The sequence below is a fragment of the Pleurodeles waltl genome, chromosome 5, assembly GCF_031143425.1.
Source record: "Pleurodeles waltl isolate 20211129_DDA chromosome 5, aPleWal1.hap1.20221129, whole genome shotgun sequence".
In the NCBI taxonomy this organism is placed as follows: Eukaryota; Metazoa; Chordata; class Amphibia; order Caudata; family Salamandridae; genus Pleurodeles; species Pleurodeles waltl.
Genome location: NC_090444.1, coordinates 906,539,473 through 906,555,052, shown reverse-complemented (window position 1 = coordinate 906,555,052; position 15,580 = coordinate 906,539,473). Strand labels below are relative to the sequence as shown.

Below are 15,580 nucleotides of genomic sequence, written 5' to 3'. Positions count from 1 at the left end.
CCTGGAAACGTGGCTTGGATGAACACGGAGTGGGGAGTGAGATCCTTGCCTTCCGCACCTGCTAGGCCTAAAAGCAACTTTAAAAGCAATCACTCAGTGCAGCTCAGCACCTGCCTATGAATAGCAAGTAAAGAGGTAGGATCTGTGCACTCGTTAGGTACAGGAGGCTTCAGAAGAACCACTGCAAGAGCGTGATCCATCATAAAGCGGGGAAGCACTCCCAGGTGTGCAACTGTAGCAATCTAAGAGTCGATGCAGGGATCGGCATGTCAAAGGTAACTGTCAGGAATAACTTGAGATATCCGCCCCCACCCTCCAATTGAGACTTTCCAGACTCTTCGCCCTAAAAGACTACCAAGAATCCCCCTCACCCGTACTGCTATGGACGTGGTGACTATCTGGCTTGGAGGCAAATTCTGAGCAGTCACTTTAAAAATTCATAACCAAACTTCCACTTTACAAGTAATTATTTCAGCGGCCTGAATATAAAAGCACAGCACGTGCACCTTCTTGTGTTCTCTTGTGACTCAATACCCAAGCGAGGGAAAGAGAGAGAAAAAAAGAAGAAAGTGAAAGGAGAGAAACAAAAAAGAAAACAAGGAAGAAGGAAGAAAAGAATGAAAGAAAGAACTGATGAGTTATTATTAACCCTTTCACGGCTAGGCCTTTCCCACCTAAAATGGTAAGCCCTTTTTAGGCTATTTGGGGTAGTTCGTGCGTAGGCCTCTGTAGCTTTTTCCCCCCCACATTAGTTACCCATGGCAAATGTGTGTCAATTTTTTCCCAACATCCTAAGGATTCTAAAGGTAACCAGCGTTTGTGGATTCCCCAAGAGGGGACTGAGAAAATAAGCAAAATATAGCTACATTTTCACTTTTTGGGAAAAACAGGAAAACAGTTCTCCGTAAAAAGTGTCTGGCTTGGTTTCCTAAAAGTGGCACCAATGAAAGGTTTGCTCTGCTAAAGTCATCATCTTCCCAGCTTTCAGAAGCTGAATCCAAAAACATATTTTTTACCACAGATTTGGCATTTTTCAAATAAGTAGCCAATTTTTCCTAATTTTTGTGCTTGTAACCTACTTACAGTGTGTGGTGGTAACCGGGGCAAAAAACATGGGTAAACCCGGAAAGCTATAGCTTTCTGAAAAGTAAACAAAATTCTGATCTCAGCAATAAATACCTCAAGGCTTTCCCAAAGAAAATAACTGTTAAATTAAAAAATATTGAAAAAGAGTAGGAAAAAATTGACTTCTGTGACACCGTTTTGATTTGTAACATCTTGTCAAGAGGGGCATTCATAAAGGCCGTATACCATAATGTCCGCTAGACCCTTCTGGTTGTGGTGATATATACGGTTTGTACGCTTACCAAGGAATCAACGCACCCAAAGCCAACAACCGAACTGCACCTTACCATGGTTTTTCTATTGTGCACTGGGTATAGAGCTATTTGAATAGTAAAATGTAAACATGAAAAATGGGTATCAAGAAAACCTATGTATGTATGAAATAGACACCTGATATGGAGTTGAGGAGCAGTGGTTAATTGTACACCTCTGAATTTGTGGTTACCCAAACTACCATGTGATTCAGACAGCATTTTTCAAAATGTCTTCTTGCTTACACACTGGTTTACATTTTGAAGGCTCAAATGCAGGGAAATACAATTGATAACAACAAATGAATTATTATTCTGTATTCCCACATAAACCCTGATACAAAATGGTACCTCATTTGTGTGGGTAGGCCTAGGCTTAAAACAGTAAAGGGCCCAAAACACAACATGGGCACATCCCATTTTTTTTCCACTGAAAACGTTTTTCAATCTGGGTAGCTGTAGATTTTGGACCCCAGCTCCATTTTTTTATTGTTTGATAGAGAAACCTAGCAAACCTGTATATGTTTGAAAACTAGACACCCAGGTGAACTCAGGGTGGGGTGATTTACGTGACCCCACCAGCTGTTTTGCCAGAATGCCCTGCAATCTTCAAACTTTGACTAAAAACACACATTTCTCTCACAGTTCTGTGAGGAAAACTTCTGGAACCTGTGGGAAGCCACAAGTTTCCTACCACCCAGCATTTCCCCAAGTCTCCTGATAAAAATGGTTCATCACTTGTGTGGGTAGGTCTAGTGCACCTGCGACAGGAAAGGCACCAAAGATAAACACTGACAAATCAAATTTGTTCAACAAAAACTGACCCTTTTTTTGCCATGTGCACAGCTGTGGATTTTGGGCCCCAGGTGAGCTGGCACCTAGGGAAACCTAGCAAACCCGTACATTTCTCAAACTAGTCGCATAGGGGAAAGCAGAGCGGGGCAACTTTTGTGGCTCAAACCAGGTTCTCCTACCCAGAAGCCTGTGAAAACCTCAAAGTTTGGCAACAAAAATTACATTGTTCCTACATTTCTGTGAAGGAAAGTTCTGGAATCTGCAGCTAGCAACACATTTGCTACCACCTACCATTCCCACAAGTTCTTATACAAATGGTACCTCACATGTGGGTAGGCCTAGTGCCTGCAACAGGAAGAGCCAAAAATTACGATGGGCAAACATCAACATTTCCTTTCACAAAATTGATCTGATTTGGTAATGGGGGTAGCAGTGCTTTTTTAGCTGAGGACCACAGTCACCCAGAGAAACCTACCAAACCCAGACATTTCTGAAAACTAAACATCCAGGACCGTTAAGGGTTGTGTACCTTGCATATATCCCTAAAGGTTTTCTCACCTACCATACCCTTCAAACCTCAAACTTAGCCTAGAACTGCACACGGTCCTTGCATTTCTGTGACCTAAACTTCCGGAATCAGCAAGAATCCACAAATTTCCCACCACCCGGCATTCCTCCACTTGTCCACATAGAAATACGATCCCACTTGTGTGGCTGGGCATAGTGCCTGTAAAAGGCACACATCAAACCAACGTCAATAGGAGCCTCAAAGAGCAACTCCCATGGACCCTGGTTTGATTTGTGCCTGACGGAGGCCCTAGGCTCAGCTGCACAAGTGGTGTAGCATTTTTATCAGGACAAGTAGAGGAAAGGTGGGTGGTAGGAATTTCGTGGGTCCCTGAGGTTTTCACAAGGTTACATCACAGAAATGCAAGGAAAATGTTTGATTTTAGTCAAAGTTTGACAATTGCATGGCACTGTGTTCAAGAAAATGTTGTGGGATCCATGGGAGGCACATCGTTGAATTCCCCGGATGTCTAGTCTTCAGCAATGTCTAAGTTTGGTAGGTTTCCCTATGTGGCCACCAAGCCCGGGTCCACACTGGAGCTATATCCCTATTGCCGATACTGCCACAACGCGTTTTGGAGTATTCTGTATTAAAGGCGCTAGGCCCAGCCACACAAGTGGGATATTTTTTAATCAGGAAAAGTAGAAGAGGGCAAGGTGGTACGCATTTTGTGGATCTCAGAGGTTTCTGGAAGTTTACGTCAAAGAAATGCAAGGAAAATTTGAAATTTTATTTTCAGAAAGACTAATACACTTATCCTGGGGTGGGACCAAGACGTGACGCATTTTTCTGTCCCCTGAAGGAAGATTTTGGGTAAACATCTATAATCAGAGCCGCAATTTGCTAAGATAGCACCCTGGGGATGGGCGGGGGTAAATTTGGTGCCCTTACGGATGGTAGTGCATTAAATGAAGCAGAAGGGGGCTCCTTTGTGTTAACTGGCACTACTACCTAGATGAACAGCGACTGGCCCCTGAACACAAACATCCCCAGACCTCCTCACCTATAGCACTGATAGCTTAGCTACCTCACGCAAATGATAGTTTTGTTGATGTGTGTCAGCAGAAGGTGAGAGGGCAAGGGAGGGCCAGGAAGGGGTGTTAAAAACATTTCCCGCAACATGGTAATGAACGACTAAAACCACTGTAAACTGGCAAATCAGAGATAAACTAACTGGCAGGGACAAGACCAAGGCTGGAGCAATACGACAAGGGCACTGCTCTCAGCCTAACCTTAATGGATACAGCTCAATGTGCCCCGAGAATATTGACGCCGTGGGCCCAGCTCGCCCATGCTAAGGGTTGGATCTGTCCTCAAGCCACCTGGGGCCTGGTGAGGTTGGGAGGGGTGAGATGGTAGACTGATGCACCTATTCTGGGGTGGGAGCAGGGGACAAATATTCCCAAAAATAGACATAAAGCAGGTGGGGGTGGCTCACCCTTGCTCACACCCTTGAATAGGTGCATAAGTGTTCCTACCCTAACCCCCAGGGGTGGATTGGGGGTGTTTACCCAAAATCCTCCTCTGACCGGTCAGAAAGGTCGCCGACACCAGGGGAAAATATTCCTAAAACTAAAAAAGGGGTGGGGCAGTTCACCCATGCATTGTGCATTGTCCCAAGTCCAGGATGGATGCAACAGTTTTTCTAACACCCCTGGGGCAGACTGTCGGTGAACACTCTACAACCCCTTTGCTACAGAGCACATAAAAAGAAACCTATCTGGTGTCTTGTGAGCTTTCTGCCCCCACCTAACAGGGCAGACTGGAGTTTAAGACCTCTTTTCTGCCACCTGGCAGGATGGACAGACTGTTTTGGTCATATTGAAGTTGGAGGCTAGGCCTGAAGTGTGGGCGGGCCCATCCCCACACCTTGTAAAAATAAAAAATAAAAAATTCACTGGTGTCTAGCGGGAGATTCTCCCCTTTCAATGACATCTACCCTGTCCAAATTGGCGCTTGGGGGCTGAGATATGCCCCAGAGCACTGATGTAAGTGAAAGTAATTTCATCTTACTTTCACCTTCTGTTTAATGACATTAGTGTCACATGAACGCCATTCGTCATTGCACAGAAGAAAAAAGAAAATACAGCCTTGGTTGCTGGGAAAGCTCTTCCTCAACAGCTGAGACTCAAAATAGATGAAGCATTTGCAATGCAATGGGTCTCGCATTTGCTTGAGTTAGAGCTATTAGCAGTGTAAATTCCTAACTGGACTTTTCTTGCCACATTAAATTAAAAGAAAAACAGTTGACATAAGCAAGCAGATTTAAAGTGACATGGCTGCCGTGAGCATGAGCACAAAGGAGAGAAACAAAAAGACAAAGAAGTTTGCTCGCAGTCAAACGTATCGGCAATCATGCAATTATCCCTGTAAAAGGGGCAGTCTGCAAGGCGGTAACAAAACTGCCCCAAGGAGGAACAAATGTAAATCACCAAGAATGATAAAGGATTTTTGAAAGGCAAGCCCATTAACGAGTGAAAGTGATGGGCGTGGTAAAAATCCCACAATACTTACAACAGGTCAAATCGCTTGCGCGCTCCACCTAAAAAGGAAATACCCTCTTGGTGCTTGCACCAGAGAGATTTCCAGCCTTGGGTGCCAAGATGTGCAGAAGATGTCCTTAGCACCTGAGCACTGGTCCACAGCACCCAAGAGGATAAGAACCATGTGAAGGTCGGATGTATCCCTAGGCATCCCTGAAATAATGGACAAACACAAGACACCATCTTCGTGTTCTCCAGTGGAACTATGGTCTTTTACCATGGACAGAATACTGGCAGTGAGGTGGGCTGTCCCAGCACCTCTACTTGCGTCACAGGCTGTATTCTGTGTTGAGCATGCATGAGTGTGGTGGAGTGTATTTGAGGCCAAAGGCTCACTCCCCTGCTTCTCTGATATTGCAGCGGAGCTCAACTTGTGCAGTACAGAGCTCCCTGCTCCTCACCATCATCTCATCACAGCGGGTTGTGTGCTCTTGGCCATTGGCTCTTCTGACTCCTAGGCAGCAGATTCCTGCACATCGCCGAGGCATTTCATCTTACAGTATGCTAACCCTAAAAGATGCATTAATTTATCTGTTCTCTCTGTTGGGAAGGTGGTCAGGAGGTTTCTCTGCTGTTGGCAACACTGGAACACCAATCTCTTTATCTGACTCGCTGCAAGTACTGAGAAGTCCTTGGTCTTCCATATCTCTTCCATATCTCTTCCATATCTCAGAGCATTCGGATACATTCAAATGTATTGTTTGCTTATATCTGATGGCTCCTTCATATGTGGGGAATGTCTTGAGCTGCTGGGTGCTCATTTACTCAACTCTTTTGAAGCCTATTGGTGCAGTCTGCTTCCACCAAGAGGAAAGAAAAAGGAAAGAGGGCAAAAAAGAGAAAAAGATGGAAAAAGAATGAAAGAAAATAAAGAAATAAAAAATAATGAGATGAAAAAAGGCAAAAAGGAGAAATAATTAAAGGAAAAAAGGAAAGAAAAGGAAAAGGAAGAAGGTAAAGAAGAAAAAAATGAAAGGAAGAAGGAAAGAAGGTAAAAAGAAGGAAAGTAAAGTGGAAGAAAAAAAGTAATGAAATAAGAAAGGAAAGAGGGTTCGCGGTATGAAATATTGGATACCACAACCTAAATAACACCTCACCTATGTTTACGTAAAACTGTTACAAGTGTGCTGCTAATTAAACTAGATAAAGTTTGGCTTTCTTTCAGGGAAAATTTTATTAAAGAACCATTGGTGAACCGGAGTCCAGGAACACAATATGGTGTACTGTGAAACAGCAGCAGCCCATTTCCAAAGGTATTTACAGCAGCATTAGAGACGGGAAGTGATAATACTGGAATATGCCCTGTGATTATTTCAAATCTGTTTGCTATGACATCAAGCAACACTTCAGAATTATCTTGTTTGCATTCTGTTCTTTCACAATGAGCACATCTGCAGTCGTTCAAAGTGACGTTAAGCACTGCGCTAACTAGGCTGACCCATTGCCCCACGCTGCAGTGGGCTGACGCAATTGAAATGACAACAGACCAATGGGTGAAGAGAGGGGACTGAAACTAAGTATATTATACATATTATTTTAGTCAAATCAAAAGGTTTTGGCTAATGACAGTCCTAAAAATGAGGTGCTGAGGGGATACTCTTACCCTGAGGTGGGTGCTCAATGGGGAAATCTCACTGCTGTGTGCACCAGGGATTTCCTACCCTAGGTGCTTGGATGAGCTGGGATCATCCTCAGCACAATCCGCCGGGCTGTGCCAAGGAAGAGTCCAGTGTGTCCCCTGCACTATGAGGGTTAAAAAAGGTGGTTGGTCACTGATCAGGTCCCCAACTCCCTTTCTTTACGAATTAGCATCATTTTACTAATTTCGTAACACCTCTGCCTTGCCCATGTTGCCATATGGATTGTAGGGACTTCGATGTTTGCATGCCTTTTTTGGTGTACACATACACAGAACCCAACTACCTCGAAAAGCGCTGTGTATTTGCCTATGGGTTGGACTCCCAAATATAATTTAAGCACCTGGCACACACCTCTTTCTCCATCATTCTGCTTGGCATTGCATTCTAAAACAAGAACGCCTCTCATGTCACTCACAAATGACACCTAAACACTTCCCACATAGGATTACAACAAATACAACACCCTGCCAGCATGCCCTCCCCTATGATGTTGCGGGCTACATGTCAGAATGTGTGCTTTGGTGACCCACATAGAGTTATGAAGGTCTATATAAGGGCTACAATACAATATTCATTGAGTTACAGTTTATGCAGATTCAATCATAGGAGCCTAAACGTCACACCCAATTTCCATCCCACACAGTTTTGGCAGAAAACACACTGAGTATGTCAGGCAAATATGCGTCCCGCAGAATATGACCATTCTTAGGAAATGTATCCAAAAGCTTTATTTAAACTCACCTTCATGTTATTTAGAGGACAAACTGTCCTGGCAAAGGGATAAGCATCATTATGTGCACAGTACTGATGAAAAGCAGCCACAGATCACTGCGGGTAATTCCTCATAGCAAGCTTCCACACAGCAACCACAAGGAATTGCATTTCTATTTTTAAACCACATTCACTTGTCAGGAATGTATAGTATTTCACCGAGGCTGGCTCACAAAGCTCCTAAAAATGTTGTTTGACTTGGCAACAACAAGAAACCTAAATTGTTGAGCTAAAGGCTGAACGAAGACACTTAAAAATAGCCCGTCCAACCTTATAAAGATGAAAGGGTCTAAAAACATACTAAACTCTTGTCCATTGGTATGTGCACACATGAGCTGCCGATCAAGATTAGCGCAGGCCTTATGATGCTTAGCAAGGTTTTTAAACACATGATGAGCCTTTTAGATCTTTGCCCTTCCATCACATTCTGTGCATGTCACGCTCAACTATTCTCTGTAGGGTTTTCTTTCTTGATAATGTGAAGAACACATCACCCCTTTACACACCACACACACACACAGGTGCAAAGTGTGTAGGGGCTTCATTTGCCTATTCCGGTCCCACCAGCCAGTCTAAATGGACCTTTTGGACCTCGGCTGAGGACTATGGTAAGGAATATTTTTGCTCAACCATTAAATGCTAACACTCGAACGACAAACATGTATATTATTATCATGCCACAGCGCTCGCACCAATGGCGATATCCATACAGCAGGACAATTATATACCTCAGAGTTATACAACGTTAAGTTAGGAAGGCTGCATCCAGGCCAGGCCTTGAGGGTAGCCATATAAAATAACCATACAAATAATCTTAATGGAAACCATGCACATACTAGCATATTTATTAAACAGAGACACAGGAAAGTGGCTTACAAGATCAAAAGGGCACCCAAGTTGTTCCAGCCATTGTGTAACTGCTACAGGCACACTGGAAACAATAACTTTTTTCCTTTATCACAATGCCGCTCTCATTTGGGAAGCATCCCTGGAAGGGACATCGTCACCACCTACATTTAGTGAAGACGGATGCAGCAATTTCTCTCTTAACTGAGGCTTAGCTGACACAGGCATCACTCGGTAGAAGTCATTGCTGACACCTCAGTGTCAACGTTGCTCAATAGAGCTATTTTGGAATATGAAGAAAGTGAAACATGGGATATACGAGGGAGGGATGAAAGTGAGATGCAGCAGAAACGTAAAGGGTGGCTTGGTGTCCACATAGGAAAACCAGACTTGGCAAGGTTAGGAGTCAATAATTCGGCAAATCAAAGACAAGCTTACTTTAGAAAATATTCAGTTCGACCAAATTACTTTGACGTTCCCTAATATTCGGCTTATCCATTTTGTTTGACTGGGGTCACCAACAGAGTTGAGAACACTCTGCAGTGAAATGTTCCAGTCCCTTGATGATGTTCATATGAACACAGAGCATTCAAGTTCATCCCTGGACACAGGGGTCCCCTTGCTGCGAGGTCATTTTCCCGGAATTCCCGTAGCGATGATAAAGTCATAAAAGGCTGTCAATATGAAACATGAAATGGAAGTTGGCAAGTTATGAATTAGTTACCACAGGCAACACAAACCTGCTTTTAACACTAAATGAATAATACTGCAGCACCGGCAAGAATTAATTTCATTTTCAGTTAAAAATAAATAAATAATTTTGGCCACCCGAGCTAAGCAAGATTTTTATTATGCCAACCATTGCCAGCGTGTGTGATTGCCAGCGTGTGTGCCACATGTCAGCCAAAGGAGCCGTGTTTCCCCAGTATGGACTGGAAAGGTGTGAGTGCAAGAATGTGTGTATGGAAATCTAAGTGGTTCTCCAGAGCTCAGCGGAAGAGCATAGGCCAGTCGAAGGTAGAAGAAGCAGTGGAGGTGAGGGTAGGTAAAAACAAGCACCTCCGTCTGCTCAAGCCAGGTCCTTGCCTTCTTTGCTCAATAGCTAAAGTAAAATGCGTCCTATAAGCTCTCATCCAAAGAGGGAAGGTGGCAGAGACCAACAGATGGCTTTTCGTATATCAAAGGTTACCCTATTCCTCACTATACATTAAGGGAAAAACCACTGACCGTGGTCTTTCTCGGCACTGTGGATGTTAAATAGGGATTCAGCTTTATGCACACTCGATCCACACATGTGCATAGAAATGTGTAGGCTGAAGGACTGAAAGGCTAACAGCGCACTGCAGTGGTGTCACACCACTGAAAAGAATTTCACTCTGACACACTTCAGTATTAGGAATATTTCTGCACAGATACTAGGGAAACTGTCCATTTTTCAATTATAAACAGAATCCCACATAGACGTCAGTGAGAGATGTCACAGCATTCAGAAAACTGCATCAAAACGATCGGGACTACGTAACTTACCCTTGTTTCCCAAGAGAATGGAGCAGAATGTTCATCTTGCCAGGTAATGTCCTGCAAGAAAAGAGAACTGTTGTAAAAAAAAAAAAAAATGGAATAGTTACAAAGTACTAACATGCAGTAAATTAGCTAGGGAAAAAAGAAATGAAACCATGTCTTACAAATGTAAATTATTTCCCAGTTTGCATATGTTTGCACATCCGCAACCTGTGATTTGCACTTTACATGAACGAGAAACGTATTCTAAAAACCATATCCTTTAGAAAATGGTATCCTCAAAAGGAGATTTTGTTTAAAATCATTTGACATGAAATATCCAAATTATCTAGAACAGGCAGATCATTTTACAAAGACGTTCAATATCATTGGTAGAGGCCTACACATGGATCACAAATCAGCAGCTTAGTCGATACCCACATTTTTCCTTTATGTTGGTTACCACGCTCTCTTGTTGCAGAACAATTGATTCACTGTTGTCATTTTCAATGGAAGAAAAACAGCACTACTACGCCTAATTGGAAAGGGTTGTCAATTTAAAAGCCAAGATTAGAAACGAGATGGGGAAAAACTACTACATTTCGGGATGTGTATTCGCTCTCTTTTTCTTGTAGAAAGATTCTAGGCTTTAACAAAATGAGAAATAAGTGGATTTAATCCATTTCAAGTGGGCCTTCATGACCTACAAAATGTGGTCTGAAGACAATTATGAACCACACAAATGGTGAAGAACTGGGGCATTTGCGGCAGACTACTGATTGTCTTCCTTACGTTTCCAGGCCAAGATTGGTAGAAGCAGATCTGCAATATTTTGCAAGTTCGCGCAGCACTCTACTTCTACGTACAAAAGGTCAGAAATATCAAAACAAATCATCCTGGACAAGATGGATGGCGAACACAAACCTACTACTCTCCTCCTATTGTTCTTCATATTTGTTCTTTCACTTAATTTCTTTGTATTTTATCTGCTTTTTTATTCATCCCTTAATTTCTTCACTCTTCCCTGTTCTGAAATTCCCATCCTCCCTATATGTATTTCCATTTCTCCTTCATTCCCCTCCAACCTTTGCTGATCCCAGCCTCTTCTTCTTTCTTTCTAACCTCTCTTGTCCTTTCCTTCACTTACTTAACCTTTCTACACATCTTCCCAGAGGCCACCCTAATGCCAGTTACACATGCAACTTTTAATGACTTTGGCATTATACATATAAAAATATATGGTCACTGAAAAAAACTAAAATTAAAGTAATGTTATAGTTAGGTAACTATACCTCGCACCCTTGTCATGCACAGTTTTCTTATCAATAATTTGAATGCAAATTGCAGTGCTCTTTATCATCGATGTCATAGAAGATGTCATGAGTGATGTAATATGTGGAATATGTGGCAGGGCATGGCGAGGGTGCGAGCTTTATTAGGTCCTGGGGACCTCCATTTCCAGGAAGTAATTCATTTTAAATGGGAGAAGGTCATATGGCCACACCTCCTCCCCCCCCCCCAGCCATACTGGTCCCTGGGGAAACCCATCTCTCTCCCAGGGCCTTTTTTAATTTTTAAAGTGGAGGGGGCCACGTGACCTCCCCCCCCCCCCTCCTCCTCCTCTCCCCCCTCCCTCTCCCCCCAAGTGCATTTATTAGGTCGTGGAGACAGACCATACCCCAGGTCCGTTTTTTTTTGTTTTTGTTTTTTTTAATGAAATGGGAGAGGGGTATGTGCCCCCCCCCCTTCTCCATGAGCCTAATTAGGTCTTGGGGACCCCATGCCACATGGTCACTACTTCACAAAGAGCTACGCAACAAGCCCTCCCCCCCCAGCCTTTATCAGCCCCAGGGACCCCCAGTTACCAGGGCCCACATTACTTTAAGGTGAGTGTCCCACCCAGGGCACCCTCCATACACTTGTTAGGGGCTGGTGGGTGGAGCCTCAGACGGCTTACTGCATTCAGGTGGAGCCGGCATTGCTTTCGCCCACAGGGAGCAGCTTCTTGTGCGCGAGCAATCTTATGATCTATTTCCTTGCCTGCATCAGTGCAGGGAGGGAAACAGATCTCAAGTGTGCTCCCAGCTGGCGGGGGTATTTTTAAAGCTCCTGCCGACTGGGAGTAGCCTTTGTGTTTGCTCCCAATGTGATGGGAGATTCAAAAGTGCTCCCGCCAAGCAGGAGCAAATGTAGGTTTTCATGCCAGTGCCAGTGTGGGCAAGAAAAGCGTTGTGTCCATAAGTGGGCTCCCCAGGACACAACATGTGAGCTGGCCCCAGAGGATGGAATCCCCAGGGCCATTAATGGCTCAGGGAGGGGTGCCAAGCAGCTCCCCTCCCTTATTCAAACACCTAACTGCCCCAGGCCTCTTTGAGGCTCGGGGAGGGCTAGTGGGGCACGCAGCCACCTTTCATTTTTTAAATTAATTGCTTGCTAACTACTGAACAGATTTACACCAAATCACAAAAAGCAGTCTTTCTAGACCAAGATCTAGCTTTCTGCTAAATTTTGAGTAAATTCGTTCAGTGGTTTGGGCTGTACTGGAGTCTAAAGTTCATATGGAAAAACAAGCATTGGCAAAGCCAATAGGTCTTGCCTATGCGAGAGTTATTGGCCTTGCCAATGCTTTTAGGCATGTTGCAAATGGTTGAAAGTAAAGATAAAAAGCATTATAACACAGCCAGGTTTGACCGTTATAGCGTCTTTGCTGTTTTTTTTTTTTGTTTTGTTTTTTACTTGTAACTGCTTGTTTAGCAGTAGAGTATCACAATAATTGGTGTTCAGCGGGTTTCCTACATCTTTTGGCCCTTGTGCCGCTGCACCTGCTGCACTCTTCAAATCATTTAATCCTATTGTCTGCAAGGTAACTGCACTTGTTAATAGTAAAATATTACAATAATCGGTGTTCGGTGGGTTTGCTCGAGCTCTTGGCCACTTTGCCACTGCACTTGCTGCACCATTCAAGTCATGACCCTAGTGCCTTCAAGGTGGCTGTGAAGACTGACTAGCCTTGTTCGGTCCAAATGGTCAGACTGCGTTAAATTAAATGTTGGAAAGGTTGGAGCCCTTTTACATTTAATGAGCTGTAAATCAAACTGTTGGAAAGGTGGGAATCCTTTACATCTGATGAAGCTTAGAGAAAAAAAAACTGAACAACAAATAAACATGAGACCAATATTTTCCATAAGTAAAATGTGTGCGACAGTTTTGAAACTGCATAAAGTTATTTTTCTTCATTCAGACAAGGCTAAGGGTAACAATACCGCAACTACAGCGCTGCCCTTCCAACTTAAACTGAGTAAACCTGGATGTGGCATAATGGCCAGAGCTGCCACCTTTGGAGCTGGGCAACCAGGTTTGAGTCCCAGCGTCGGCTCAACATCCTGTGATTCTGGGCAAATTACTTAGTCTCCCTGTGCCTCCCAAAAATGAATGTGTCCTTGTGTAATCTAACTGGTGCTCATGTAAAGGGCTCCAATACCTTCTGGTTGAGTTTGCGCTATATAAAACTGCAAAAAAAAAAAAAAAAAACGCTTGGAGCTGTCAGTCCATGCTTCACCTTCAGGACCCAAGGCATCCATGGGACGGGAATGTGCCGGATATATAAGAGCAGCAGTGGGCGGTGCGAGCTAAGCAGTGCAATGGGAGAGGTGCCATTGGGTAATGAGTGATAACTGGGGCAAGTAACAGATGGAGGGGGTAGTCCTGTTGCCAAGCAGAGATAGGGGCACTAGGGGAGAGTTGTGAACGGTCATAGCGAGTGAAAGGGTCTGTTACTTAGAGCGAGTCCTAACTGCAGTGGTGAGACTGTCAGACCATTGGGGTGCCAAAAGGCAGGTTTAACAATGGGTACTTGAAGTTTTTGGTTCATATCATAGAATTTTAAATTGTATCATAGAATTGGATCGCATTTCCCACCGAAAACAAGTTACTCGTTCTCTAACAGCTTTCCAGTGATGTGCTCAGTGACAGGATTTTTATGTCTTCATGACACTATCATGCATAGAGGATCAGGCACATTATGTGTTTTTCCAACACTACAGACATTTCCAGAGCTGTCATGTTTTGAAACGGTGGTACATTAGCAAAAAGAGCAGGGGGCTAGGTTTCAGTAACAAGAAACACAAGTTTCCTTGGAAGACATTTGACCTCTGTCTTTGACTGCCCTGCAAATGTGATGAGATAAGGAATAAGATTTACAGGCCTGTTTGTTACAGAAAATGAGTTTGTTGAAGAATACTGTAAACACAACTTTCGCATGGGGAGGTACAAACCCAAACTGGGAAGCCTAAAGAAAAAAAAGAAAATACAGCAAATCGGAAGCAAGAAATTATGAGTTACAAACCACAAAGCCAAAGGCATTCTATGGGCAGAAAGCATTCCCACGTCAACTTTCTGAAACTTCACAAGATGTCTTTTGTATAACAGACAGCTGTGCTGTCTGTTAGGTTGTGACCTAATAAATAGGGAAAACACGTTTTGGGACTCCCCTTTTTTACCCCGGCCCCGATCACCCCAAAACGTTCCATGTGCTTACTAGTCAAATAGTCGCACTTTTCTGGAAAGTTTCGTAGAGGTTTGTCAAACAGAAACACAAAAAAATAAATTTCCTATGGAAACACGTTCCTAACTATAACTAGCCAGTGGCGACTGCCAGTGGGAGGGAGGGGTGGATGGATGGCTGGATGGAAAGGTTTAGCCTTCCAACAAAGCAGATGTTCCACTTTTAAACAAGGTAGCCATCTTGGAGGGTTAACAATAGTGAAGAAAACTGAAACCATTCTAAGATGGCGAGTTGCCTTAGTCAAAGCTCAGCTACCACAACAGACCTAATGGCTTTGCCAATGCCGTTTTATTTTTTATTAATTAGCTCCTTTTAACAAAACTAATTACCTGTATCGCTTTTTCCTGTCAAGCTAACTTTCTTTTTAAACAACCTGGGTATAAATTCCAACAGTTCAAACCAAATTAATGAGACAGGTCACTGGTTACCCTGTCTTTGTAAATAACAAAAATGTAAGCATGAGGCATTTCTCTCATTGAAAACATGTGATGAGAAGTTTTGGTTCTATGTGATCTAGACTAAATAATCTTACTTGAAGAAAAATATGTTTTCATGAGCCATTTTACATGACTTTCACAACATAAATACATCTACAAGACTGATCAATCCAATTAGATGAATACCTTTCACACTGTAAACGCGTCTTCATGAATGCTTGACCAGCTGGCCATATAACTCCCCGTTTCCTTTAGTCAGGAAGAGACCCAATCCTCCTCAGTTCTGTTCTTTTGGTGGTCACATCCTCATTTTCAACACCAGGGAGGCCTTAGCACTAATCTAGCCTTCTACCATCAGCCCTTTTCCCACTCCCACGGTTTCCTGTTTTATACATTTCTCTATTTGGTGGGGAAGGAGAAAAGGGGTTACGTTTCCAAACATGACCCCAATTTCTATGCTATTTTATGTTTAATTTCAAACTTTAAATTCGCAATTGAACACACATCTATTTTGTCAAACTGTTTTTTTTCAATTTGACT

General features: G+C 43.2%; 1 protein-coding gene across 2 annotated transcripts in view; it reads right to left on the bottom strand.

Moving 5' to 3' along the window:
• The window catches only part of C5H1orf198 (chromosome 5 C1orf198 homolog), a 108,172-nt gene that overhangs the window by 33,762 nt on the left and 58,830 nt on the right, over positions 1-15,580 (bottom strand). For both annotated transcript variants that reach the window (XM_069235033.1, XM_069235034.1), the window contains exon 2: positions 10,067-10,117. In XM_069235033.1, coding sequence (XP_069091134.1) covers positions 10,067-10,117 — 51 coding nt within the window. The remainder of the gene's footprint in view (positions 1-10,066; positions 10,118-15,580) is intronic.